Here is a 27,267-nt window from a genome sequence, read left to right as displayed (position 1 = left end):
AAGCTCTCTGGGTTTTTTGTTTGTTTTTTTATTTTATTTTTAAAATATGTTTTTATTGATTTCAGAGAAGAGGGGAGAGGGAAAGAGAGATAGAAACATCATGGATCAGCTGGGGATCAAGCCAGCATGTGTCCTGACCCGGAATCAAACCGTGATCTCCTGGTTCAACCACTGAGCCACGCTGTTTGTTTTTTAAACAGCTTCCTGTGAATGTCACTATGGGCAGGTAACTGCAGAAGTTGGAGGCTAGCGGCCTTTCCACCCTGACAGCTAGGACTCCCTGTGAGCCCAGGGCCTTTGTGCTGGGCTACGAACAAAGGAGGGACTGGGGCCCAGAGAGAGTCATGTTCTTGGTCCCCAGTGGCAGAGGCTCGGCCCAGGCGTCAGAACCCCCAGGGCAGCGTGTCCACGGGCTCCTGGGGAGGAGGTGCAGGTGTGTGCTCCGTACCTGGGAGGAGCAGGGGCACCTGTGGACTGTGCTCAGGGAGGCAGGGACCTGGTCCGGGGCTACTGTGTTCAGACAATGTGATCCTCGACCCCCGCCCCCGCCGCCCCAGGCCAGGGAGGAGTGATGGGGACCACGGGAGAAAGCAGTCATGCTCAGGGCAGTGGGCTGAGGGGGAGCCTGACAGGCGAGGAGGGTGGTGAGGGTCTCGGGGAGCAGGTGCCAGTCCTCAGCCACCAGAGCAGTGCCCTCCGGTTCCCAACCGGAGCCAGAGCAGCCCAGCCAGGGCAGGCGGTGGGGGCTGGGGGACAGGAGGGAAGGCTGGGCCAGGTGCCTGGCTGACTGGCCTGGCACAAAAATGGGGCGTGGGCCGTTGAGCCAGGTTTAATGGGCTTGTTGTCCTTGCCCTGGCAGCCTGCTTTCAGATGTGGTCCCCGCACCTCCCATAACCAGGGTCCCAAGCCCCAGGGACGCGGTGCATTGCTGGGCTGACCCCAGCCCACAGCAGCCCTTTCCAGCTCCCCGCCTGCGGTGGGGCCTGCTCATCACGCAGGACCAGTCCTGGGGCAGGGCCCCCTCCCCGCGGGGAGCAGGGTTCCTCAGCTGCTTGTCCTCACCAAGCTCTGGGAAGGCTCCTAAGGTTGGTGCCTTGGGGATTCCCAGCCTAGTACCCAACTCTACTTCCCACAGCTGGACAGCTGGCCCGCCATGCACTTCCCCTCCCACCTGGGCAGCAGCAGAGGTGGGGCTGGACCAGGGATACCCACAGGCCTGCGGGCGGGGCTGCCCAGGCTGTTCACTTGCTGTGTGACCGCAGGAAGAACACTGTCCCTCTCTGGGCCGCATGCAATGTTCCTGGAACTCTTGGACTTGCTCCCTGAGCTTTTCCCAATTCGGGAGCCCACGCCTGGGCAGCGGAGGGGGCGGGTCTGTGCTGTCGGCGGTGTGAACGAGTTCCGGGCCCGCCCCCGGGCCGCACGTGACCTCAGGTGGTGGCGGGGTGGGCGGGGTGGCACTTAGTCACCCGCCTGCCGCCGCCGGTGCGCACCGCTCCGCTCCGCCCTCCCGGCTTCCTCGCCGGCTGCGCGACGCGCCCGAGGTCTCCCGGTAAGCGCGGTCCGGCCCGCACCCCGGGTCCCGGCCCCTTCCTCCCGAGCGGACGCCCAGCCTGCCGGCCGCGCCGCCCCCGGCCTCCTCCGGGCAGGCCCCTCGGGTTGCCCGTGCGGCGCGCGGGGTTCTGAGACCCCTGCCTTCCCGGAAGCCCTGCGAGCGCGGCGGCTCCGACCTGAGCCGGCGCCGTCGGGTTTCAGGCTCCTGTCCCCCCTCGGGAGACTTTGGGGAAGTTCCCCCGAAGTAGCCGAGGACTTCAGGCGGCGCCAGAAACCGGGAACGGGAGCCCCGTCCCGGCAGATTCGGGACCGGCCCTGCGCGCCCCGCCCTCAGCCCGCCCTGCCCCCCGGTGCCGCCCGCCCCGCTGACCGGCGCTCCCTGCTCTCTCCGCAGGCGCCTATGGGCAGAGGAGCAGACCGCCCCGAGGCCCCGCGCTGTCCCCGCCGCCCCGACTTAGGGTCCCGCCGCGCTGAGCGCCCCGCCTCCCGCGGCCGCAGCCTGCACAGGGCGCCATGGCCTTCTCCCAGGTGCAATGTCTGGACAACAGCCACGTCAACTGGCGCTCCAGCGAGTCCAAGCCCGAGTTCTTCTACAGCGAGGAGCAGCGCCTGGCGCTGGAGGCGCTGGTGGCCCGCGGCCCCGAGGCCTTCTACGAGGTGCTGAGCCGGGAGAACATCCGCGACTTCCTCTCGGAGCTGGAGCTGCGGCGCATCCTGGAGACCATCGAGGTGTACGACCCGGGCTCGCAGGACCCGCGGGACTCGGGCTGCCTCCCGGGGTCTGAGGACCATGGAGCGCGGGACCGGGAGGAGGCCAGTGGGGCCCTCACGGAGGCGGAGCCCCCGCCCTCCCTGGAGTACTGGCCCCAGAAGTCAGACCGCTCCATCCCCCAGCTGGACCTGGGCTGGCCGGACACCATCGCCTACCGCGGCGTGACCCGGGCGAGCGTCTACATGCAGCCGCCCCTGGACGGGCAGGCCCACATCAAAGAGGTGGTGCGCAAGATGATCAGCCAGGCCCAGAAGGTGAGCCGCCCCGGGGGGACCGGCACCTCCCACCGGTGACCACTCTCCGCGTGGAGAGGCCATGGTCCCGCGGGTCCCCTGGCTGCCGGCTTCCATGGGGTTTCGGGTTCTAGGCCGAGAGACCGGGCGCCTGTGTGCCCTGGCAGGTGGCAGCAGTGGGCTGCCGCACGTCATGGGCCGCTGTGCGTTGTTGGGGGTCGTTCTGTCTTCCAGAGGCCTGGTGAGCGGGTCTCCCAGAAGGTGCTGCCGTGGGGTGGGGGGAGGAAGTATGTGCTTTCTCCCCTGTCCCTGGGGATGGCTCTGACTCAGCCCTGAGAGGTGCAGCTCTCACACACACCCTGACTCTCTGATGCTGCTTTTGTCGGGTGGGGGAAGGAATCGTCCTGGAGACCAAGAAGTTGCCTGAGCCCATCTGAGGCTGGCCTGGAGGTCTGAGTTCAAATGTGCCTGTTTCCTGGGTGTGCTGGGCCACAGAGCCCTCGCTCCACCGCTCTGAGCTTCTCCATGAGCCTTGCAATGGCAGAACCCTTCAGGCGAGGGTGTGAGAGGCGGGATGGCCTGGTCTTCGGGTGGGAGCAGTGAGTGCAGCTGAGGCTTGTCCACCGGGTTGAATTTCTCCACTGGAAGGGACCTCATTGGGGGCCTCCCCTTGCAGACCCTGCCGAGCTGCGCAGTGGGTGGCCAGACTCAGTTGACACACTGACGCATATTCTGAGAAGAGGAGCTTACCACTTGCAGAGACAGCCAGGCTATTGCTGTCCTTGAGCATGACCTTGAGCGGATGCTCTCCCTGCGGGTGGAAGTGCCTTTTGCATGGTTCCAAAGCACATCCTGACATGATTGGCACAGCCTGCCTGCCAGCTGTGTGAGGAGGATCCTGAGGCCAGGCCCTGGCTCGGCAGAGAGCAGTGAGTGACTGGGTTGTAGGTATTTATAGTGGAATCTCACCCCTTCGAGGTTCCAGGCCCAGAGGGGGCAGCAAATGGCACAAGACCTGAACCTTGGCTGTGGAGGCCATTCCGGCTGCCAGACAGGCCTGGGGAGCTCTTCCGCAAAGAAACCAGAGTGGGTCAGGAGTTGAGGAGTAGCCGCGGCTTCGGCTTCCAGAAGCGGAGCGTCTGTCTCCGGGGGCGCTGGCTGGGGCCGATGGCCTATGCCAGGGGCCGGCTCTCAGCCTGTCCAGGCAGCGCCGGGGCTTCGGGTCTCTGGTCTGTAAATGGAGGTGGCGAGGATAAAAGCCGCGTCTCTGGCTGTTGTGAGGATAGGATTGGGTGATGGGCGTGAGGAAGAGTTGAAGGAAGAGGAGGAGAAGGGGGAGGAGGAAGGGGCCCTCATAGTTTTCAGCCCAAATAACCTGCCCCACACCTGCTGTGGGATAAGAAGGTGCTGCCAATGTGGCTGCCTGACTTGAGGTCATGAAACCCAGTTCCCTGGAGGGCCTGTTGGGACCCATTACCTAGCCTCCACCCCCTTTATACAATTGGGGAAACTGAGGCCAGGAAAACAACCTGCTCTGTCAGGGTTCTCCCTCCTCTTATCCCCTCCTCCCCACCGGGAGTGGGAAGGAGGCAGACACCGGATCCAGCTTGGCCTGGGAACAGCCAGCATCTAATCTCCCCCAGACAGAAAGACAGGCGGCCTGGCTCAGCGATGGGGCCAGATAGGGGCGCCTGGGGCGAGGCTGGGCACTCAGGGTGGCCTCCCCATGTCTCGATGGCTAGGGCTGAGACCCAGCCACTCCATTTAGTCCCGTGGGTCCTCCCATAACTTCATTTGTTCCCGGCAAAAGCCCCACGAGGTGACGGGTGTCACCTGTCTCAGGTGACATAACCAGGAAGAAGTTCATCTCGGGTTGAAACCCTGATCTGTTGGCACCACAGTCATGCTCTCCTGCAGCCCCCGACAGGTAGGCATTGCCCTAAAAATGGGGCTCCCTGCTGAGCCTGCCACCCTCTCAGGGAGCAGGGAGCCTCTCGAGCCAACAAGAGGGATCTCAGAGGCAATAGAGGCCAAGCTCCTTGCCCTGCAGAGGGGCACGGGCGCAGAGAAGACGGGGCTGGTTCGCACCCACAGCACCGGGCACACCAAGCTGCTGTCCAGCCCGTCTGCTTCCCTGTCACGTCCGTCCTGGCCCCCGAGGCCAGTGTGATGTGTGCGCAACCATCTGTAAAAACAACAGCTGCTGTTTATCGAGCGCGAGGCACTTCATGATCTCAGGTAGTGAATCTGCCCCATTTCTCAGATGTAGAAACTGAGGCCTGGCTGGCTAGTCCCTCCAAGGTCACCTAGCTAGTTCTTGGATGGAGGGTGGGGACCAGGCCTGTGTTGTCTTCAGACCCGAGGACCGGTCGGTCCCCTGCCGTCCTGCCTGGCCCTGGCGGGGCAGGGCGGAGAGCTCAGAGCGCCTCCCAATTTCCCCTGCTCTGGCTGCTTCCCAGCTCCCAGGGGCTGGGCCGTGACACTGACGGATGCTGACAAATGCTGAGCGAGCCCTTACCTGGCCGCCCGCCTGGGAGCTCTTCCTGCCGTCTCTCTTCCCATGAGTCACTTCTTTTCCCCTCTCCCTGAATTCTCTCATCCCTGGTACCAGTGCAGGGAGAACACCCCCCTTCCCAGGCCAAGAATGGGGATCCCACTGTCCAGCCGCATGGCTGGAACACTGGACCCCTTCCCACTGGGCACTGGGCTGGGGCTGCTGGCACTGAGTCAGGGAAACCCAGCCCGCCACCTCCTCCGCCTGGGCTGTCGTCAGCATGTCAGGCAGACCGTGGGCAGCCTGGGAGCCTGTTCCCACCAGGGCTACCCCTTCAGCACTGACACCTGCTGCCCAGTGATTCTACGCTCCTCTGGGGAGCCTGGGGCCAGGCTGGGCGGGATGGGTGGTCCTGGGCCTCAGAGGACCACTGGCTCTGGCTGTGGCTCTGACCGCTTGCTCTCTGGCATCTTCCGGCCCCACTGGGCTCCAGCTTTCCAAGGTGGGAGGTCATCAGCCCGCCCCCCCGCCCCCAGGGGCCAGTGATTTGTCTGGAGAAACTGCTCTGGGGTTCAGCTGCATGCCAGGGGCCGGCTACAGCCTCAGAGAGAAGGGGAGAGGCTGGGTGGCGGGAAGGTAGCGTGCTCCCCTCCCCCCCCATATGGGACCAGAGCCCCTAGTAGGGCCCCTTCACCAGCCTGGCAGCCTGGGGGGAGACCCCAGGGGCAGGGTGAGTCATACACCCTGAGGAAACTGAGGGAGAATGAGTGGCCAGGGCGAGCCTACATTCGATTTCACGCCAGCCAGGCAGGGCGCGGGAACAGAGACCCAGAGAAGTTGTTTCTTGCCGAGTGCCACCAGCAGGAAGGGGCAGGAACCAGGTCTCGAGATGCCTGACCAAGCCCACTGTGTTTTCTCTCCGGCCCCGCTGACACACACTGGAGTTCTGACTGGTGGTTGCCTCCAGGAGAATGAAAGCACTTTAATGAGGCATTTATTAAACACCAGGTGTATGCCAGGTGCTATCATCCTCCCAGCAACTCCATAAACTAGGGGTGCAGATGAGGAAGCAGGCCTGGTAGGTTTGACCTCTCCATAGCTTGTCGGAGGTCACAGAGCTGACACCGAGGGGCTGGGTGCAGAACCCAGGTCGCAGGCTCGGACCCTTTCCCGGGAGCAGCAGCGTCTTGGCTGTCCCTGCTGAGCCAGCCCTGGGAGCAGTGCAGCCTTGCGGCTCCCCAGCACACTCGGGACCGGAAAAGTACTGCCTCGGGCTCCCTGTCCCCACAGGTCCCACACACGGCTCTCCGAGAGGGGCTGGCGAGGACAGGGTGACCGGGAGCCAAGGCGGGTCCCTGCGGACCAGAGGGAGAGCTCTCCCTGTCCCTGAGCTGGGCAGCGCCCCAGAGGCCCCAGGGCCAGCAGCAATCCCCAGGGCACAGCAGGTCCAGGGAGCTGCCTCCTGGCAATCCCCAGCCCCGGGCCCACGGCCCTCCCCTGCAGGCGGGGAGCCAGCTGATAACACAGTCCCAGTGGCCTTTGCATCTTGAGAGTTTGGGGAGAGCCAGGAGGGCTCTGCCAGGAAGGAGGGCGGCCCCTCGGTGCACACCTGGCTCCTGCGGGCAGGCAGCCTCAGACCTGCAGGCCCTGCCCTCCCTCGACCCTGGGGGGTGGGGCCTGTCGTCATCGTCCTGTGGCAGATGAGGATCGGAGGCTGCGAGCAGGCCAGGGCCTGCCGCCCTCGCACCAGCCTCCTTGGCGTGGCCAGCCTGCTCTGGGCTCCACAGAACCCCGCTTGCCCTGGTTTGACAGGCTCACCCTGAAGCCGAGGCTCCGCCCCTGGGCCAGCAGAGAGGGGCTGGTCTTCTCAGAGTTCCCTGGCTCACCTGCCCAGCTCAGCCACGTCCTGGCTACATGACCTGGGGCCTCAGTTTCTTCAGCTCGTACAGTGGGAATCGGGCACTTGTCCTGAGGCAGTGACAGCCGTGAGTGCCCACAGGCTGCCGAGTGCAGGGCACAGCCAGCAGGCCTGGCCTGGGTGGGTGTGCCAACCTCCTGTGTGGGGTCCCGGTGACCCCAGGCTCAGGCACCTTCCCAGGTTAGATGCCGCGTGAGCAGTGGGAAGGCCCGCTGCCCCGCAGACCCGGCGCGAGCCCAGCGCAGCTGTTAGCCGTGCCCGAGACAGCCCCTCTGCCGGGAGCAGCAGTGTCTTGGCTGCTGCCACTCCTGCCCCTTCGGTGCCATGGCAATGGCGGCGCCCGCCTCAGAGTTGTGGCGGGATTGAATGGAAAAGGGATGTAAAACGCTTGGTGTGGTATCTGGCATGGAGCTGGCATCCTCCCGCATCCTCCTCCCGCCTGCCCTCTGCCTTTCTCCTCACCCCTCTCCTGACAGCCCCTCTCTGGGAGAAGTGGTGAGCTCCCCATCCTGCAGGGGTTCAGGCCGGGGCTTGGGGGGGCGCAGCAGAAGGTGTGACTCGCCGGCAGCCTTGGCAAGTCTCTAATAGGCCAGTCTTCTGGGGGCTTAGGATGCTCGCTGGGACTTGGGAGAAGCTAAGGCTTTAAAGGCTTTTGGATTTATGACTGAGATTTCCCAGTTTGAAAACCCTCCATTTATGCCAGTCACTGACAACTGTGGGCGGTCTGTTGGGCTGGGTCCTGCACCCGCAGGCCGGGAAGCTTGGAGGATGTGGGCACCTGGAGCTGGTGGAAGCGGGAGCCGCCTGTCCTCCTGTCCGGTCCACAGGGCACAGCCTGGCCCCCCGATGGCCTTCCCCAGGCTCTGCCAGCGCAGTCCTGAGCCCGGTGAGGAGCTGGTGTGTCTGTGGGGAAGGCTGGAGCCCCAGGGCAGGCCTCCTGGTCAGAGGGCTCTGGGCGGGACCAGTATGGCTTCTTGACCTCATCCTGCTTCGGCCCTTTGGTGCTCAGGAGGCCCGGGCCTTCTTTAATTGTTCCTAGTGAGGCTTCTGTCTTCATCTTCCAGAAACGGGGAGGTGCCAGAGCTGGTGAATGTTGGAGGGGAGAGGCCCCGAGGCATTGCCCTCTGGGCGGCTCAAGGTCAGGGGTTTATTTCGGGACCCAAGGTGGCTCTGGGAGGCGGTGGGTGGCGTCACAACTGGAATCCACACAGGACGCCCCTAGAGAGGCTGGCAGCGACTCCCCTGCCCCTCTGTCGGGTACCAGTGTCAGAGGCGGCCTGGCCTGGCTCAGCATGTTACTACAATCACAGGCGTGCTCCCTGCCTGCGGGGGGATAGGACTAAACTCAGTGCCAGACCTTTAGAGCCAGAGGATGTGCAGACTGGTTTGGGGAGCACCAGGCGTGGGGGCTGCCCACAGGGGGCCAGGGGCTCCCAGAAAGCATCCTCTGCGCTTGGAGAACCTTCCTGGCCTTTCAGGCAGCGTCTCCTTTATCCCGCAGGCACCGGGGAGGAGAGCAGGTCACGCCCGGGTCTGCCCCCGCCCCCTGCTGGAGGCGGTCAGTCGGGCAGGACAGCAGCAGCTCCTGTCTGTCTCAGATCCCGTGCGAGTGGGCCCCTCCGTCTGTACACTGTGCAGATCTGACCTGCGGAGAGGAGAAAGGCCCTCGCTTCGCCTTCGGTTTGGAAGCTGTTTTTACCGGGCGTGGCATCCAGGCTAACAGTTTCCCGTTTGGGACCTTGGAGGCGCTGCTCGGTGTCCTCTGCTTGCGTCGGCTCTGGGAGAAACCTGCTTGCCTTGTTCCTGTTGTGTAATGGTCCTGCCCCCTCGGCTGTTTTTAAGATTGTCTCCTTGTCGCTGGCTTTAAGTGATGTGGTTATGATATGCCTTGATATGCCTCTTCTGCTTGGAATTCACTGAACTTCCTAAAGGCGTGAATGCGTAGTTCTCATCAATGTGGAAAGTTATGGCCATTATTTTTCAATGTCTTTCTGTCTCGCCCCCCACCCCACCCTCTGCCTGGGCACCTCTGTGACTTCAGTTACGCCCACAGCTCACTGAAGCCCTGACCCCGTTTTTCCATCTCCTTCTCTGTGTGTCATTTTGGATAGTTTTATTGACATGTCTTCAAGTTCACTGTCTTTTCTCTATAGTGTCTAATCTGCTCTTAATCCCATCCTATGTATTTTTCATCTTAAATATTGAACTGTTTCATCTCTTGAGGTTCAACTTGGTGTTTTTAAACTATCTTCCCTGTCTGTAAGTAACTTTTTAACATATAGAATACTGTTTGTTATCAGTGTTTTCATGTCCGTAGCTGCCAGTTCTAACATCTGTATCCATTCTGGGGTAGTTTTGATAGATTTTTTTTTCCTCACAAGGATCATTATTTTCCTGTTTATTTGTGTGTCTGGTAATTTCTTATTGGATAGCAATTTTTTGCTGTGGGGGGCTGAAGTTTGATTTTTTTGCTTTAAGTATCTTGGAGCTTTGTTCTGGGATGCAGTGAAGTTGCTTGGAGACAGTTCAGTGCTTTTGAGGCTGGCTGCTAAGCTGTCCTGGGTGGAACCAGCAGGGTTAGTCCAGGGTAGGAGTTGGATCAAGCCTGGCCTCCCACCTGATTTTGTAAATACGGGAGCACAGACAGACACATTTGCTCCGTGAGGCCCTCGGCCGCTTCCTGTGGTACCAGCAGAGCTGAGTGGTTGTGTCAGAGACCACGTGACGGTAGAGGCTGAAATATTTGCTGTCTGGCCTTTACAGAGGCTCTAGGGCTCCCGTGCCCACTCCTCAGGCAGCAGGACCCTTTGGGGACTGCCCTGCAGACCCTGCGTGTTAGGGGTCTGCACCCTGGCTGAGGGGACGCGAACGGTCCCTGGTCCGTGTGAATCAGCAGGGGACGGTTCCCGCCGGGCCACCTGGAGGGCCGTGGGTCTGGAGGAATAGTCTCAGGTTGCTGTGACGAGGAGGAGGCAGGAAGCGGCTGTGCACTGGCACCGTTCACTGCACCTCCGGCCGCCACGGAGGGTGGCCTTGTCCTCACCTTATGCGGGAACCAAGGTACTTGCCTGAGGTTGCGTATCTTCCCAGAAGGACAGTCTAGAGCCCATGCTGCTGCCCAGGAAGGGCAGAGGGAGTCGGGAATGCCCTGGCAGGGATGGCCTTGGGTGGCACATCAACCTTCCCCATTTTATAGATGAGGAGACAGACCAGAGAGGGACACGACGCACCCAATGCCATACCAGGGCCAAGCCCGGAGCTCCAGCCCTGGTCCTGCCCTGCCCTTGCCCGGGCGCTCAGACTGCTAGTAGGGGCCCGGGAGGAGGGGGCGCACTCCAGTGCCCTGTGCCATGCCATCAGTCCATCAGGGCCAGCACAGGTGTCACATACCCTAGGCCTTGGCTATTGGGGCGGTGGCCTCAGGGGGAGGGTCCCAGTAACCACCTGGGTGATGGAGGTGCCTGTGGTGGGCACCAGGGCCTGGGCCAGGTACCATGTCCACCCCCTACTGGCTTGAGGTGGGCCTGGAGGTCCCCTCCCCTCTGGCCACAGTGTCACCATGTCTCTAGTGGAGGTGGATGGTCACCCACCCCAAGGGCATTTCGGGGACTCTGAAACCAACAGCAGATTGATGGGGTCATTAGAGGAGACCAGGGAGCAGTCCCAGCCACGTGGAAAGTGGTGGGGGATTCGGACCCGGGAGGCAGGAGGCAGGAGGCAGGAGGCAGCTCTGTTGGATGCGGCAGGGGAAAGGGAGGCGTGGAGCTGCCGGAGGAGCACACTTTGGGGGCTTGCCCACAATGCAGCCCCCCCAGACGTGGGGAGGGATTTGGGTACAAGACGCACTCAAGCCCAGCACTGATCCAGTCCCTGCCCATGTGCCCCTCCACTCCAGTCCTGGCACAGCCATCCCCCCCCAACAAGACATCAGCCCCCACCCTGCTGCGCTCTGGGGCTGGGAACCAATGGTCTTCGTGGTGTTGGGCCCCTCCCTGCTCTGTGGCTGCGTCTTTCCTGTCAGGAAGACCCGGGGACCCCGGGCTCCCTCCCTCCCTCCGGCATTGGCCTGTGCAGTTTGCAGGGTGTCCACGGCGCCTCGAGTATGGAACACACATGTGCCTGCCCGCCCGCCTCCCCCCGCCCCCCCAACCAGGCAGCTGGTCCAGTGCTCACGGGACACAGCCAGTTCACAGGCGCCTGCCCCTCGCGCTGCGCGGTCTCCTGACAGACCGCAGGCAGTGGCGTCTCCAGACTCCACCTCCCCTCTGTCTTGGAGGCTTTGGCCTGGCCTCGCCCAGGGCCTCGTGGGGCTGGGGCTGGGGCTACAGGAGCGGCCGGCGTTCCCCTCGAGGCAGGACCAGCAGCTTTGTGCTCAAGCCTTGGTGTGTGAGCTGGAGAGACCGAGAGCCAGGCCCACACCCCACTGGTGGATGGCAGACAGGGCTCGGGAGGGGCTGGGCTTGTCCCTGGCTACCCTCATTCCTGCAACCCAAGCCATGAGCTCCCATTCTCAGTTGACAATAGCTCCCGGAGGGCCCTAGTCCACGCCCCAAGCTGGGCCCAGCCAGGGGCTCTGCCCTCGATGAGCTCACACTGTCGCAGGCAGTCTGGGCCTCCCAGATAGAGAACCAGGCAAGGGATGCACCCCTTTGTGCCTCAGTTTCCTCATCTGTAAGATAGGAATTGCTGCAGCCACAGCCGAGGCTGGGACTGAACAGGGGCACTGTCAGCCCTTGGCACAGGGTCTGGAGGTAGCTGTGCTCCCTCGGGGAGAAGGACCCTGGGGGGCCCTGGGTGCTAGCTGAGTCTCTTGCCCCAGCTTTCCCATGTGCAGGACTCAGGCTGCCAGAGAGCCCAGGGGCTGACTCAGCAAGCGGCACTGTGCCCACCAGGCTGGCAGCCACCCTGAGGCAGTGGCTTGTCCACATCGCCCTGGCCTTTCCCTGCGCCTCTCTCTCCTCAGGCCTTGGGCGTGTCACTGACCACGTTGGACTATGGCTGGGCTGGGGTGGGGGAGGTGCACCTTGACCTCTGGGGCTCTACCCTGAGTCAGGGCCAGGAGGTGGAGGTCAGCTGTGTGGGCAGAGGTCGTCAGAGGACAGGAAGAGCCCCGTGCTGGTGTGGGCGGCGAGGGAGCCTGCCAGACCTCAACCCCCGCTGGGCTGCGGGGCGACCTCGGTGAGCCTGTGCCAGCTGCTGCCCTGCCTCCTGGCTGTTGACGCCTGGGGTTCATCTCAGCACCTGGGGTGGCAGGTGGAGGGCAGTGGTGTGACCCGCAACCTCGGATTGAAACAGGCCCGGGGAACCCTGGCAACCGCAAGGAAGGAGGCCTCAGGACGCAGCTCCTTTCTGACTGCAAGGCCTCTGGGAGCTGCCCCCTCCCACTCCTTGTGCAGCGCACGCCTCCCTCACCTCCCACCCCCGCTGGTTACTGAGCTCGGGTCCACGTAGGGAGGCAGCAGGCATGTTGAGTGGACGTCTCCTCTCCTCCCTGCAGTCTCAGAGTCCAGTCTGTGCCACCGATTGAGATACTGAGCCTAGAATTTCGGGGCCAGCTCGTCACGTCCCAGTCCCAGTCCTGAGGTGTGGGGAGCAGAGCTGGAGTGGCGCCCAGAGAGGTGGCAGGCATGGGCGGGTTGTTTGTCTTGCGAGGCACCCGTCCGCACTGTCGTCCTGCCTGACAGCCGTCTCTCCTGTCCCAGGTGGTGGCCGTGGTCATGGACATGTTCACCGACGTGGACATCTTTAAGGACCTGCTGGACGCCGGCTTCAAAAGGAAGGTGGCCGTGTACATCATCCTGGACGAGAGCAACGTCAAGTACTTCCTGCACATGTGCGAGCGGGCCCACATGCACCTGGGCCACCTCAAGGTGAGCTGGCTGGTCACGAATGACCGACTCGTCACTCAGCAGACACTGCACCTGCTTTCTGTGGATGGGGCTGTGCCGGCACTGAGCCTCCTGCCGGGTCGCCTGGCCTCTGCTGTAGGCCGAGGGGCAGGGCGCTAACTACCTCCAACAGGCAGAGATCCGCAGACATTGACGACGGGCCCGCTGGCCAGGTGCCAGAGCCACACAAGGGCCACCCCTCGTGGTTTTTCTTAGTAGCCCGTGCCACGCTGGTGACCTGTCTGCTTACACGCCTCCGGTGACGCGTGCTCAGACCCCGACCCCAGCAGCTCACGCCTCATCTGAGATCTGACTCCCAGAGGCTTCCTGAGTGTGACACGCGCTGGCTCTGTCACGTCCACCACGGGCTTTGGGATCTGGCTCTGACAGGAGGCTCCCGGGCGAGGTCAGGGAAGGCCTCCGTAGCTGCAGAGTTAGAGTGGACTTGAGGAAGGAGAGCAGCGTCGAAAGGGCCTGAGAGGGGGACGCCGTCGGGCAGAGAAGAGGGGTCGTGGTGGGCCTGGGTTCTGAGCGCGGCTTGTTGTGTGTCCGTGAGCTCGTTACCTCCCCGCGGGGCCCAGGATCGCACTGGCCCGACGGAGGCGGGTGTGGCCAGTGTGGCTGGACTTCCACACGGACACCTGGCATTTGGTACTCTGCCCTCCTCCCACCCTGACACCACGTGGCACCTACTGTGTGCAGCACACTCCCCAGAGAGTACAGATCAGCCCGTTGATCCCATTTTACAGATGAGGAAATGGAGGCGCTTGCCTGGATGTCACTCATGGCTAGAAAGTTAGAGAAGAGGGGGCAGCACCAGAGCCCTCGGCTGAGAACAGCCTCCGACGGGTCAGGAGTCCTCCGGCTTTAGGCCTGAGATCTGAACAGACTCCCAGGAGGAGGGGAGGCGTCAGGCTGGGTCACGGGCTGGCACCCGTCCTGTAATTTGTCGGCCTTTGTCAGGTCTGCCCCCGATCCCATGAGCCTTTTCAAGTGGCTGTGAGCCCTCCCGGGCGAGGCTCCAGCTGCGGGGACGTTTTCATGTGGGCTCTTTAGTGGGTTGACCCCAAGCCCCACGCTCACTCGCCACACTCCCTGCCGTGTAATTAGCACTGAGGGTCGGGTCCGGGGCAGACAGCTCACACTGGCGAGTCCAGGGCGTGGAACAGGCGTCTCTGAGAGGCGCTGGAGAGGCCCTGGCCCTGTGGCCAGCAGACCAGAGACCCTCGGGGCTCGCTACCCAGCCCCTCCCCCGACAGGCCCCCACGCCGGGCCCCTCCACGAGCAGTGGGTGCTCCACACAGCCGCCTCCCCCAGCCCGTGCATTCCCAGGTGTGGATGAGGCCGGAGCACTTGTCTGTGCTGAGCGGGGACCCAGACCTGGGGCTGGCTGCCCCAGAAGCCTCGCCCCATGCCTCTTCTCAGGGACACCCCACTCTCCGGTCTCCTCGGAGTGTCCGAAGTGTCTGAGCTCCCGGGCGTGGGAGGTGAGCGGGGCTGGGCTGAGAACACGCCCGCGGGGTGCACAGCTCCCACCCACCGGTCCCGTCCTTCGCTCCCCAGTGCAGTGGGGCCTTAGGATCCGCTGCAGCCCCACGGCCTTGTGGGGCCTGGAGTGCGTGAGCCAGAGGGGCCTCGAGGCCGTCTATGCTAGGCTCCCACAGGACAGATGGGGGAAACTGAGGCCTGTATTCCTGCAAGTTGGGCTGAACCTAAAAGCCAGTAGTGAGAACTCAGCCTGGACAGGAGGGAGCACAGACCCTTGGTCCCTGCCAGAGCGGCCTCCTTGGGACATGGTTCCACCTCCCTGAGCCCCAGCGCCTCACGATTGTGATGGCGCCTCATAGCGTTGTTTGAGGATGAAATCAGGGCTGTAAGTGCTCTGTGAGTGGGGTGGAGGGGGGCGCTGTGCAGGACTGGCAGTCACAGGACATCGTCAACCACAGGCCTCCACCCCCGCCCGGCTTGAAAACGAAGCTACAGCTGGGGCGCAGCAGCGACAGCTCGCCCTGGGTCCTGGGCCTGCCCACCCCCTCACCACCGCCTGGCACTAGGGAAGGTGGCAGGGTCTGCAGGGTGCTGTGCTCAGAGCCGGGTGCCTTCATGGGAAGGAATGGGGGACGTTGGCCTCTGAGCCGACGTCTACAGCCTGGGCGGGCGGCTAGAGGCTCCGTGGGCCCAGCCCCGGCCAAGTGTCACCTTGTCTAGGGCCTGCCCACACGGCCCACCTCCCTGCCCGCGGGCTGGCTGGGCCCGGACCTGTCTTGGGAGCACTTCCTTTGCCAGTAATCCTGGGCTCGCCCTCGGCCGCCCGCCGTCCTGGGCCGCCTGCGCTTCGACCTGCCCCAGATCCTCCAGGCCCAGGGCACAGGAGGCGCGTGGCGGGTCATCCTGGTGACCGTGGCCCTGTCGGGTGCCGTCTGGGGGAACCAGGCCTGAGCCCCAGCTCTGCCACCTGCACTGAAACCGTGGGCAGAGACACTGAATCTCTCTGGACGTCAGTCTCATTGTCCGAGAAATGGGAATATGGCCGTGTCCTTGGCAGGCCTGCTGTGAAGAGGAAGGAGGCCGTGTGGGCAGGACACGCAGTCTGCCTTTGGTTGGGGACAGGCACCGCGCCTCCCAGGACACTCAGCTCAGGTCTGAGAGCCGAGGGGCTCCCTTCCCCTCAGAGCCGTCGTGGGCTGGGACCACCTCACGCGCCTGCTCCAGGCAGCGCTCCCCGGCGCTCCCCACCTGCCTCCTGAGCTTCGAGCCCCACCAGCACATTCTGGAAACAGTTGTTCTCCTGGTTTCCAGGTGCAGTAGGAGGATGTACACTAGCACCTCCCCACATATGAGGGTCTCAGCCTTCCCCGGCCCTGGCCCCTGACGGCCCCCCAGGTGGAGAGTGTGGGAATGACGCCCCAGATTACAAATGGGCAACAGGCCTTCCAAAGAAGACGCAGCCCTCCCCACTCCCAGGGCCAGGCCATGTGGCCAAACCACTTTTGGGGGTGAGACTGGGTGCCAAGGGGTGTCCTAGGGCGAGTGGGAGCCAGGCTGGGCCTCGAGGCTCAGAGCTGGGGACGGGGGCTGTGAGGTGCCTGGCTGATCTGAAAGCTGTCGGCTGTGCGCAGCCAGACGGGAAAAACCAGTCACCGCCCGGGCAAAGGCTGGACCCATTTCTGATGAACAAAGACATCCCAGCCACGGAGGCTGTGGGAAGGTGCTCGGTCGGATGAGCAGGGCAGGTTCCACTGGTGCCCGCTCCCTCCCTCCCGCCTCGCTGCTCGGACCCTGGCCTGGGTCTGTGATGGATTCAGGGTGTGTAACGTATTCGGTGCTTCTCAGACAGAGGGGTTTGCCTGGCGTGGGACATTGGCAGTGCCTGGAGGCATCGTTAATGGTCACGACTGGAGCACGGCTGGTGCCTGGCGGTAGAGGCATGGCGTTGTTCAATGCCCTGCGATGCCAGGACAGCCCCACAACAGAGAATCCCCTGCCCAGAGTGTCCGCAGCCGAGCTGAGCAGCCGGCCGAGGGGAGGAGCTGGGCTGGCCCGGCACTGCCTGCTCCCCATCCCCAACGGTGGTGCACAAAGGTGCTCCATCCCAGGTCAGACGGCCAGGGAGGCCAGGGTGTGCCCTGCCCTTCCCCTTCCCCTCCCCCCCCATTGCAGAGTGAAACAGACCCTTTAGAAGAGAGTGGAGGCCCGCAGGGAGGCCCATGGCTGAGCGTGGCCCGTGAACCAGGAGGTCATGGTCAGGGCACGTGTCCAGGTTTGGGTCTCTGTCCCCAGTAGGGGGCGTGCAAGAGGCAGCTGGTGTTTTTATCTCCCCATGCCTCTCCCTTCCTCTCTCTGAAAGTCAATAACATATAATTTTTAAAAAGAAGAGCGTGGATGCTGGCCAGGCACCCAGCACATGGGGACACACCCTCCTCTGCTCCACACATCTGGCCTAATTGCTGCCACTGGCCAGGCCTGGTCACTGCGCTCCCATGGGCCTCCCCACGCGTCCTCAGGCCCAGGAGATGCCAGCAGCCCCTTCCCCCTGTGGGCGGAAGTCCCCACGGCACAGCTGGGGGCTGTCCTCCGTCCAGGGTGGTTGCCACTGGGGTGCTGTGGTGAGTCCCTCCTCTGAGCCGCCTGCCGTCAGGGACAGCTGACAGTGCTGGCTTCCCCGGGCCCGAGTCCATGTCGTTCCAGATACTTTCGGCTCCTTGGTGTTGGTCCCCACCTGTCCCGCCCCCTCCACTCTGTGGGAGGGTCACACCCAGGCAGGTGCAGGCGCACCGTGCACGTGCGGGGCTCCCACGGAGCGCCAGGCCCCCTCCGGGCCCACCTGCGTGCCTGTGGCTTCATTCAGGCCTCACAGCAGCCCTGCAGCATCAGGGTGGGGAGGCCCATCTCACAGATGAGAAGACTGAGGTGTGGAGATGCCAACTCTGGTTGGAGCCAGGACTGGAGCCCTGTTTGACCGGAGCTGAAGAATACCCCAGACCCGCCCTGCTTGAGGGGCCTGGGCTGGTCCCCTCTGCCTCCCACAGCCCGGGCCTGGTCTCGGGTGGACTTGGTACCCGGTCAAGTCCCATCTCTGTATGAGAACAGGGGTCACAGCGGGGTGTGGGGCAGGGTTTGCCCACCCCACCCTGCCCCACACATGCTTGGGGCAGAGCTCCCTGGAGACAGGTGCTGTGCGCCCGGCCACCCTCCCCTGACATCCCCTCAGGGACCCATCGCTGCCCCCTTTCGGGTCGGAGGACACAGGCTCCGCAGAGTCCGAGGACTTGCCCGGGGCACCCGCTCGGGCCAGCCCAGTGGCCCCCTGGCCTCCCCCTGGCTGCTGTGTCCTCGGCAGGGATGTCATGGCTCAGAGACAATGCAGCTTTGTGGGAGCCTCCGCTGCTCCCCCAAGCCCTGACTCCTGAGACATTACCTCATGTGGGCCAGGCCCCATGGGATGGGGATGGGCCCGCCCAGGAAGCAGGCCAGGGAGCTGATATGAGGCCGGGGTAGGGGGAGTGGCCGCTGCCACGAGGCCCCGCCTGCCACTGAGCCCCAGGCTAATGGGCCTTAGATGCGAGGCCTGTCCCCAGCATGCAGGCAGGGAAACCAAGGCCCAGAGAGGGCCAGAGACCTGATTAGAGTCACACAGCAAATCTGGTGCCTCTCGCACGGAGCCGAGCCGCTCGGAGATGCAGGCGCTGAGCCGAGCCCTCCATCCGCACAAGGTGGGGTGGGTGGGGCAGACGCTGTGAGGGGCATCCAGGCAGTGGCTGGCCTTCCTGGGAGGAGGGGTGAGGCCCTGGCGCGCAGAGCGCTGGGCCCGGAGCCCACAGGAGCCGTGGAGCTGGCTGTGGTTGGGCACAGGTGACAAGGGAGGCCTTGTACCGCCTCCAGGATCTTTGCTCCCGATTTCTGGTCCTGAGCGTGCCCTGTGTTGGGTACAAAGTCACAAGCGCTAATTGTCCTGGGCTGCGGCCAGCTTCCGGCTGAGCTGGCTGCCTGCGACGGGCGGCCTGGGGCAGAGGGAGCAGGCCCTGGGCACGGGACTTATCTGCCTTCTGGGTTGGGCCCAACAACAAGACGGCTGTTCGTGCCTGGCCAGGTGGGCGTCCACGGGGCATGCCCCTCGACCCAAGCAGAGGGGTCTGAGACGAGTCCCACCCAGAGGCCGTGGGCGGGGCGGAGGGCAAACTCCAGGCTCAGACCCACCCCTTCTCTGTTGCCCTTGCCCCGACGCAGGCCCACCTCCCCTGCCCACAGCCCCTCCTTGCCCTCTGCCTCCGGCTCTCTGTTCATGCCTGCGGCCTCTGCTGGGTGCCAGCTCCAACTTCTTGACTCCCGCAGGCGGAGTCGGGCGCTTTGGCACGTGTAGGGCCTGCCACCAGCACCGGCTGAGCCCACTCGCAGGCTCCAGTGCCCACCACCGCCCCTGAAGTCCTCGTGTGTCTTAAACAGACTTGTCACCAGCCCGTGCTCCTGTCTGGAATGCCAGCCCTGCCCCTGCCCCTGCCCTTCTTCCCGCCCTTCACACGCCAGCCTGCAGCCCCTCACAGCTCGAGTTCTGCCCTGCCCTGCCCTGCCCTGCCCTGCCCTGCGGGGTCCTCGTCACAGTCTGTTCTGTTGGCAGCTGGGACCTTGGCGGGGGTTGGTGAGTGCCAACGGTGGGCAGTCACTGAGCTGAGGCCAGTGCAGGGGTGAGGGTGACAGGAGTCGCAGGAGGTGTGACAGCCCAGCTCCCGCAGCTGGCACGGAGCCCCTCAGGAGGACCTGCCTGGGCGGGTGTTGGACTCACTAGGGCTTGTGTGAACTAGGAAATTCCCAGCCTGACCACAGCCTCCTGCGTCAACGCTCCGGGGACCCAGGCTGGTGTCTCCAACACGCCACCCTGGGGTGCTTGCCCAGAGGAGCCCAGGTCTCCCTCCAGGCGCCCCCAGCCCTTCCCTCAACTCTGGTTCTCAGCCGGCTCATCTGCCCTCCTGGGTCTGCCAGGCCCACCACTGGCTTTTCACAGCTGCCCCCTCAGATAGAGCTGCCTCCGCGGGGAGGAGAGGAGCCCGCGGGGGCGTGCAGTGCCCAGGGGTCTGAGCCAGTCACACACCCAGAGGCCGTGGGCGGAGCCACAGACTCCACGGGGAGGGGCCTTCATGGCCAGAGTCCAGAGATGGGCAGGATGGCCTGGTCGTGGACTTGGGCAGGAGGCACTGCTCGTAACTCCTGGGGACCCCTCTCGTTCGTCTGGGTCTCCCCTGCCCCCCACCCCCACTGCCTCTCAGGGCCTCTGGCTTGCTCCTGAGTCAGACAGAGCCGGCCGGTGAGGAGTGGGATGAGCCATGTGCAGAGCTGCTCCCGGATACGGGCAGTGCGCCCTGGGTGAGCGGGCATCAGGGCAACAGAGACAGCATGTGAGAGGCCCCGGGAGAGGCACCCGCCGCCTGGCCTGGGGAGGCCACAGCTCGGGCCGAGCGCCAGAGCCAGACCCCATAGGGCAGGTTCTCCCCCCCCCCCCCCCCCCCCCCCGTCCGCTGCCATGGGGACCTTCCTAAAGTGTGCCCACATCTCCTCTCCAGACCCTGCATTGGCCCCGCCCCCACCGGAGCAGCATTCCCCACGCCCGCTGCAGGTCTGCAGGTCACGTCCTGCCTGGGCGTGCTCTCTGACACCTTCAGGCCGTGCCCCACCCTCCTGCCCCACTCACATCCCAGCTCTTCCCGCCCTGGCTCCACGCTGCAGTCCCACACCAGCTCCTTTCCCCCGCCTCAGCCTCCCCGTCCCAGCTCCCCCACAGCCCCTGAAGCCCTGGCAGGGATTGCTGGGCCTCCCTCCGCGTGGTCAGTGCTGTGGTCATGTCATTCTGTCTCCTGTCCCCCCCAGAATCTCAGGGTGCGGAGCAGCGGGGGAACAGAGTTCTTCACAAGGTCAGCTACCAAGTTCAAGGGCGCCCTGGCCCAGAAGTTCATGTTCGTGGATGGAGACCGGGCCGTCTGTGGCTCCTACAGGTGACTTCTGGCTTTCTGGGTGGGGAAGAGGTGGCTCTGCATCCCGGCTAGTTTCTGCCCTTAATCCTGCCTTATGACACCTTGGTTATTCCGGTTCATTGGCCCCCAAACTGCTGAGGTGTGAGCTGGGCTGGGGCGCGCCCGCACACCACCCAGCTCTCCAGAAGAGGCAGAGGAGGGCTTTTGTCTGAGACTTGCTCCAGCCTAAAGGTGTCACCAGCCTGGAGGTGGGGGGTGTGGCCAAGATGGGACATCCGTGGCCCCGCTCTGCAAGCCCCACCAGCAGGGGCAGCAGGGTGGCACTGTCCAGGGCTGCTCTGGGCACCGGGAGTGGTGTTTGGGGTGCTGTAACCCCAGAGGAGCGCAGGTGGGAGAGGGCTTGGTGGCAGTGACTTGCGTGGGGATCCAGGTCAGGTCTGACCCCGAGGCTGTGCCCCGTCCTCTGTCCCCTCACTTATCAGTCCTGCCCAGGGCCCCTTGGCCTGTGGGGTGCCTGGGGGCGAGGACGCCCACGTGGGGGCTCGGGCCTTGGGGGAGCGGCCCCGTGCTGACCAGCAGCCGTCCCTGTGTTGCAGCTTCACCTGGTCCGCCGCCCGGACGGACCGCAACGTCATCTCCGTGCTGTCGGGCCAAGTGGTGGAGACGTTCGACCGGCAGTTCCAGGAGCTGTACCTGACCTCGCACGGTGTCAGCCTCAAGGGCATCCCCATGGAGAAGGAGCCCGAGCCCGAGCCCATCGTGCTGCCCGCCGTGGTCCCCCTGGCGCCCTCCGGCGCCGTGGCCAAGAAGCTCGTCAACCCTAAGTACGCGCTGGTCAAGGCCAAGAGCGCCGAGGAGATCGCCAAGGTCTCCTCGGAGAAGCAGGAGGGCCAGAGGCCCCCAGGGCTGCGCGGCCCAGGGCTGGCCGAGCAGCCGGGGGACCCCCCGGAGCCGCCCCTGCCCGTGCACCCGGGGCTGCTCCACCTGGAGCGGGCCAACATGTTTGAATACCTGCCCACGTGGGTGGAGCCGGACCCGGAGCCGGGCAGCGACATCCTGGGCTACATCAACATCATCGACCCCAACATCTGGAACCCCCAGCCCAGCCAGATCAACCGCATCAAGATCCGGGACACCTCCCAGGGGGGCGCCCAGCTGTGGAGGCAGAGCCAGGACTGCAGCCCCTCTCCGGAGCCCAGCACACCCCAAGACGGTCTCCCGGCCAAGAACGGCCTCCCCCAGGGGGACCCCAAGCCAGAGCCCCCTGTGCCCAAGCCCCGGACAGTCCCTGTGGCTGACGTGCTTGCCCAGGATGGCGGCGGTGCCGGCTGGGCCCCGGAAAGCCCGGAAGAGGAGGTGCTGCAGAACAGAACAGACCACGGGCTGCCCAGGACCCCAGCCCCAGGCCCTGCCCCGCCCCGGAGGCAGCTGTCTGTGGCCCAGGGTGACCCTGGCAGCGAGGGCGGGGGGGTCCCCAACGGCCTGGACCAGGAGGACGAGGAAGACGACGATGACTACATAACCCTCAGTGACCAGGACAGCCTCTCGGGCAGCTCTGGCCTTGGCCGTGGCCCGCGGCGGCCCTCAGTGGCTTCCTCTTCTGTGTCGGATGAGTATTTCGAAGTGAGGGGACACCCGCCCCCTCTCCGGAGGCGCCACTCAGAGCAAGAAGCCAATGGGCCGGCCCAGCCCCCTCGCCGACAGCTGAGCGCCCCCCACATGACCCGCGGGACCTTTGGGGAGCCCCTGTGTGGTTCACCGTGGGCCCAGGGTCGGGGGAGAGAGGAAGCGGGCTCTCTGCGGAAGATGCAGGCCTTTCGCTCCGTGGACAAGAACGCACAGGTGGGTCAGGTCTCTGCAGCGGGTCTGGGAGCCCCTTCCCTGGGCCTGAGCACCAGAGCGCCCTCCGCTGGGCTCCCTGATGAATGGGGTAGGGAGTGGGTGGGCACCCCCCCACCCCCCCACCCCCCTGGGACCATGCACGCAGGCACAGGCACAGGCACATGACGATGCTAGAGACCTTTGGCCCCAGTCTCCCCTCGAGGCAGCCTCTGCAGCACTGGCGCTGAATGGAACCAACCGTGTTTCACACCCGTGTGCTACAGGAAGTCAGCGGCAAAGAGCTCTTCCTGTACGTCCCCAAAGCACACAGCAAGTGGTCCTCCAGGGGCCTTGTGTCAAGCCACCTCCGTGTGGATCCCTTTGATTGTGGTCCTGGGGACCACTCTCCTCCCTGCCCCACCCCCACCCAGGAAACAGCTCATATTCATCCTTTGCCTCTCTTCCTGGTACCTCTGCAGCCCCGGCCCTACCTGGGAACAGTGCACGGCTGATCATGCCTGGCATGATGATCAGGCCCATGGGCAGCATCTTGAGGTAGCTGGCCAGGATGGAGCCTGCCTTGGCGTGGTTCAAGTCCCGGGCAGACAGCGACCGCTGCACGATGACCTGGGGCACAGGGAGGCAGTGAGTCCCAGGGGCAGGGCTGACCCGGGGGAGCCCAGGGAGAGGCCTGGGGTGCCGTCCCGCGAGTGCCAGACCCGCCTGAGACAACCAACGCCCAAGCCTGATCCCTGACGGCTCCCCCAGAAGCAGAGCTCATCCTGATTGGCCGAGCGACGGGGGCCAAGGTACTCATTCCAGGGACTCAGTCTCCCCATCTGTTGAGCAGGGAAAGTGGATCCTGCCCAGCCTGCCACCCAGCAGTTGGCAGGGCTGGAGGGGCCCTGGTAGGATGGTACCAGGGGACTCCCCCAGCTCCTGTACCCTCACAGGAGGGGCTGGCATGTCCACACACGGGCTTTGTGTCACTGGCAGAGGTCGGGAGCTCTCAGACCTGTGGTTGGGGGAAGCTTCCAGTTCTAGGTCTGCCTGAGGCATCGTCAGGTGGCCGTGGGCAGATCCTGGCTGAGCCTCAGTTTCCAGGTCTGCAGAATGGGAGGAGGGAGGCTCATGGGAACTGATGGCATCTGAGATCCCTCCCAACTCTGACATTACGAGCCTACTTCTTTAAAAAATCCACTTTCCCTAAAAACAGCTTTATCAGCTGTAAATTCACCTCTGGTTCAGCCACAGAGTGTACATGTCAGTGCTTTTTCGTATGTTCACAGCACTGTGCACCTATGACTTTTAAATATAAAGTATTTTCCCTTTGCTGTCTGCATTGTAAATCCCTACCAGCAATGGAGAAGCAGGAATTATCCTAGACTTTAGCTGTTGCAAGCACATGCCAGTTGAACGGGCAGCGCCTTCCGTGCACGGCTCTTGATGGCACGAGGCACAGGGTGCGGGGACTCGGGCCAAGCTGATGTCAGTCCTGCTTCTCCACCAGCTTCCGGTGACTTGGGGACACTTCCTTGCCTCACGCTGAGCCTCAGTTCCCTGTCTGGACAATGAGGAGGCTCTGTGGACCCTGCCCACTGGTGCCCTGTGATGACACCAGCCCTGCACGGCGGGCTGTATGTCACTGCTCTCGGCTGCCTGCAGGTGGAGGCTGAGGCTCGGGGGCCGTCAGGCCTCCTGTGTTACTGGTTCTGTTTGTTTCTAATTACAAGAGTGCAGCTTGTGCCTTGTGGATGAACTGGGACAGTGGTCGGCAAACTGCGGCTCTCGAGCCACATGCGGCTCTTTGGCCCCTTGAGTGTGGCTCTTCCACAAAATACCATGTGCGGGCGCATACGTACAGTGCGACTGAAACTTCGTGGCCCATGCGCAGAAGTCGGTATTTTGTGAAGAGCCACACTCAAGGGGCCAAAGAGCCGCATGTGGCTCGCGAGCCGCAGTTTGCCGACCACTGAGTTAGGAGACAGTGAAAAAAGTCTAAAGGAGAGAATGAGAAGTGCCCTTGGTCCCAGCACACAGAGCTGCCACCTGGCGCTGACCAGACTGGGCGTCTCGAAGGGGCGTCCTGGCCTGGACTGAGTGGAGTTAGCCCTCCAGGTGTCCTGGGGAGTCCACAGGTGCTCGTGTGTGGGTCACAGCAGAGCAGGCCCCGGAGGTCCGGACAGGTGGGACCCAGTGGGCCCGTCTCTGCCTTGTGGGTGCTCTGGACCAAGGCCTGGCTGCCCCCTGCAGGCCCAGCATAGGCAGGAGGAGGGTGGGAGGTAAGGCTGAGGCCAGGCTGCGGGCCACCTATGCCGCCTCAGCCTCCCCATGTCGCCCTCTTTCCAGACGGGCCCATTCAGCCCTGACCTCGAGGCCAGCCCTGCCTTCATGAGAAATCTCCTGAATGATACCCCGCCCAGACGTGCCAGCACCGCGCCAGGCCTGTGCTGAGTGGGGAGGAAATGAGAGGTGCCCGGGGTACAGGGGCACCGGCCAGCCCTCACTCCCCCGGCGTGCCCTCGGCCCTCCCAGGAGAGCCAGACGGAACCTGCCATGAAAGCAGTGCTCCTCGGAGGCCCACAGGGGTCACTTCCCACTGTCACGGCCCCGGGAGGTCTGTCAGCAGACACACTGAGCACCTGCTGCCGGGAGGTCTGTCAGCAGACACACTGAGCACCTGCTGCCGGGAGGGGAGAGCCCCTCGCAGCCCCTCGCTGGACGGCAGCCCTGGCCCCAGGGAAACCCCTCCCTGTGGGTGCAGCCCCGGTCCTGCCCTCTGGGCCTCAGTGGTCCAGCCTGGGAATGGGGCTCACGGAACCTCCTGCAAGGGGAGGTGTCCCCACTGGCCCACAGAGATGCTGGGCTGGCCCTGGGGCCTGGCGCCTCACTCCCAGGACGGGGCCCTCGGGCTCAGTGCCGGGGCTGCCCAGGGCCTGCCACCCAGAGAGGGGCGGAGGCTGTGAGGTCACCTGGCCCCGTCACCTCTCAGAGAGGACTGGAGGCAGGCTCCCAGGGCCGCCCCTGCGCACAGGACCTCTGGCAGGCAGGGCGGAGGTGGGGCAGGGACAGCGAGGAACCGCACTTGGCGTATCCCAGCCACAAAAGGCAGTTATTCCCACAGGACACCTGGGAGCTGAGGCACCAAGTTAGGAAACCAGCAGTCAGGCCACCAGCTGCGAGCGTGCGGCTGCAGCCACTGGCAGCCCTCGGGAGGTGGGTGCTCCTCGGATGTCACCTGTCTTTTCTCTCCCCCAGGACCACCATCGTGGACCCTCTGCCTTGGAGACGGGGGATAAAGATGGCTTCCCGCGGCCCTTGAGGACCCCAGGACCCCCACCGTACGGCCCCGCTGCCGAGGGCGCCCAGAGCTCTTCCAGGAGAGTGGGTTCCCACTACTGGCAGGCCAAGGGGAGCCTCGTGCCCCACACCCTGCCCGACCCCGGGAGCCCGCGGCTGGCCACCGACGTGCGTCCCAGTCCCCTGGGGATCCCGTACTCCAAACTCTCCCAGTCGAAGCACCTCAAGGCCCGGCCGGGCGGCGGCCAGTGGGCCTCCGATTCCAGGCGGAGGGTGCAGCCCCCTCGGGACCACAAGGACCCCTAGCCTGGTCGTCCCGGCCTCCACCGAAGCCCAGGCCTGTGGGGGTGTTCCTGGGGCTGCACCACGGACGGGCAGGTGGGCACCGGATCTGCAGCCCACCCTGGAAGGCAAGAAGGCCGCAGGCGACGATGCGGACACTCACCTGGTCGGTGCACCAGTACCAGGTGGCCATGATGGTCAGCCCGAAGGTCATCCCGGTCCACGGGAGGTCCGCCGTGTGGGGGTCTCGGAACATGTGCATGGCATCCGCACGCGGCAGGTGGCAGGTCGTGTTGGCAACAGTCTTGGATGGGATGGCCTGGGCGTAGGCTGCTGCCAGCTGCTCATACCCACCAATCTGGTCGAAAGCTGGTGGGGTCGGGCAAGGACGGGGCGGTTGGTGACTGGTGGCCTGACTCCTAGCCCCCCGCTGCCCTCACCTCACAGGGAACTTCCTGTGGGTCCAGCTGGGCTCCCCACTCCACCTTCCCAGCGTCGGGGAGAGCGTGGGGGGCGGGGGGGGCACTCTGCAGAGGTGAGTCCCCACTGTTTTCTATGTATTTAAATACTATTAAATGAGCACGTGGTCCTATGGCCTCTGATGCTGGTTGGCCATGGGCACGGGCTTTAAACTCTCAATTCAGGGAAGAAAAGTACTTTTTCTCAGCACGTAAGGACCTTCCGAGGAGTCTAGTGTTAAAGTCCTGCCCCAGGGGCTTTTGAAGGACGTGATTTGGGGCAGGCGGAGAATGGCGGGCAGTGACGGCCTGAGAAAGGAAACCAGTCCCAGGGGACAGGGAGGGTGTCACAGGGCCAGCCAGCTGGGCCTCAAGCCCAGACCACATGCCCCCTCACTGCTCCTGTCTACCTCAGGGTCAGCCCCTCATGGCCCAGCCTGGCCCCCTGTGGCTTTGGCTGTGTCTGCAGTCACTCCCCTCTGTCCAGACCGGGCCTGGCCACTCGGGCCTCTCGCCTGCAGTGGGTTCTAGGGTCTTAGGCCCCTGGTCTGAAAGGAAGCAGATACCCAGAAGCCTGGACACAGGAGAACCCAGGCCCTAGTCCCCGCCTTTCCCACGCGGGACGTCTGCTGCCCAGACTCTGGGCCCAGCATCCTTGGCGCCTGGAGCCCAGGCCAGGCCGGGGTGAGTGCTCAGAGCAAAGGTACAAACACTACACAAGAGGCAGATGTTGCCACGGGATCTGGCGCCTGAGTCTGGAAGAGACTTAGGCCCCTGGCCCCCCTCTGTGGGGTCCTGGCTCTGCTGGCACCTTCCAGGAACGAGGCTTTCCCCGGAGCCCCGGACAGCCTCTGCCAGGTCAGGTCTGCCTCGCCCTGCGCTCCTCCGCCCTGCCCAGCGCTTCTGGGCTCTTGTCTGTGGTTCTTAACAATCGGAGCAGACACCCAGGCAGGTTTGTGGTCGCATTGTGTGTCTGCACATCCGCCCTGGGCCCCGCCTCACCCTCAGCCCTGAGCCAGCTCTGCACCAGACGCCGACGCCCAGACCCCGAAGGGCATGCTGCTGGGCGGCCCTGCCAGTCCGT

At 64.1% G+C, this 27,267-nt stretch overlaps 2 protein-coding genes across 2 annotated transcripts in view; one reads left to right on the top strand and one right to left on the bottom strand.

Moving 5' to 3' along the window:
• SLC5A10 (solute carrier family 5 member 10) overlaps positions 1–27,267 on the bottom strand; it is a 74,810-nt gene that overhangs the window by 14,902 nt on the left and 32,641 nt on the right. Inside the window, exons 8-9 of the mRNA XM_070393373.1 lie at positions 25,889–26,094; positions 22,635–22,770 (exon numbers count right to left, since the gene is read on the bottom strand). Coding sequence (XP_070249474.1) covers positions 22,635–22,770; positions 25,889–26,094 — 342 coding nt within the window. The remainder of the gene's footprint in view (positions 1–22,634; positions 22,771–25,888; positions 26,095–27,267) is intronic.
• On the top strand, positions 1,531–26,364 carry FAM83G (family with sequence similarity 83 member G). The gene is made up of 6 exons (XM_070393372.1): positions 1,531–1,552; positions 1,949–2,580; positions 12,674–12,841; positions 20,219–20,343; positions 20,919–22,164; positions 25,402–26,364. The coding sequence occupies exons 2-6, from the start codon at positions 2,068–2,070 to the stop codon at positions 25,747–25,749; spliced, it is 2,400 nt and encodes a 799-aa protein (XP_070249473.1). The 5' UTR covers positions 1,531–1,552; positions 1,949–2,067; the 3' UTR covers positions 25,750–26,364.

The sequence above is a fragment of the Myotis yumanensis genome, unplaced genomic scaffold, assembly GCF_028538775.1.
Source record: "Myotis yumanensis isolate MYYU_CA2020_CCGP unplaced genomic scaffold, mMyoYum1.0.hap1 SCAF_16, whole genome shotgun sequence".
Lineage (NCBI taxonomy): Eukaryota > Metazoa > Chordata > Mammalia > Chiroptera > Vespertilionidae > Myotis > Myotis yumanensis.
This window is presented reverse-complemented; position numbering and strand designations above follow the sequence as displayed.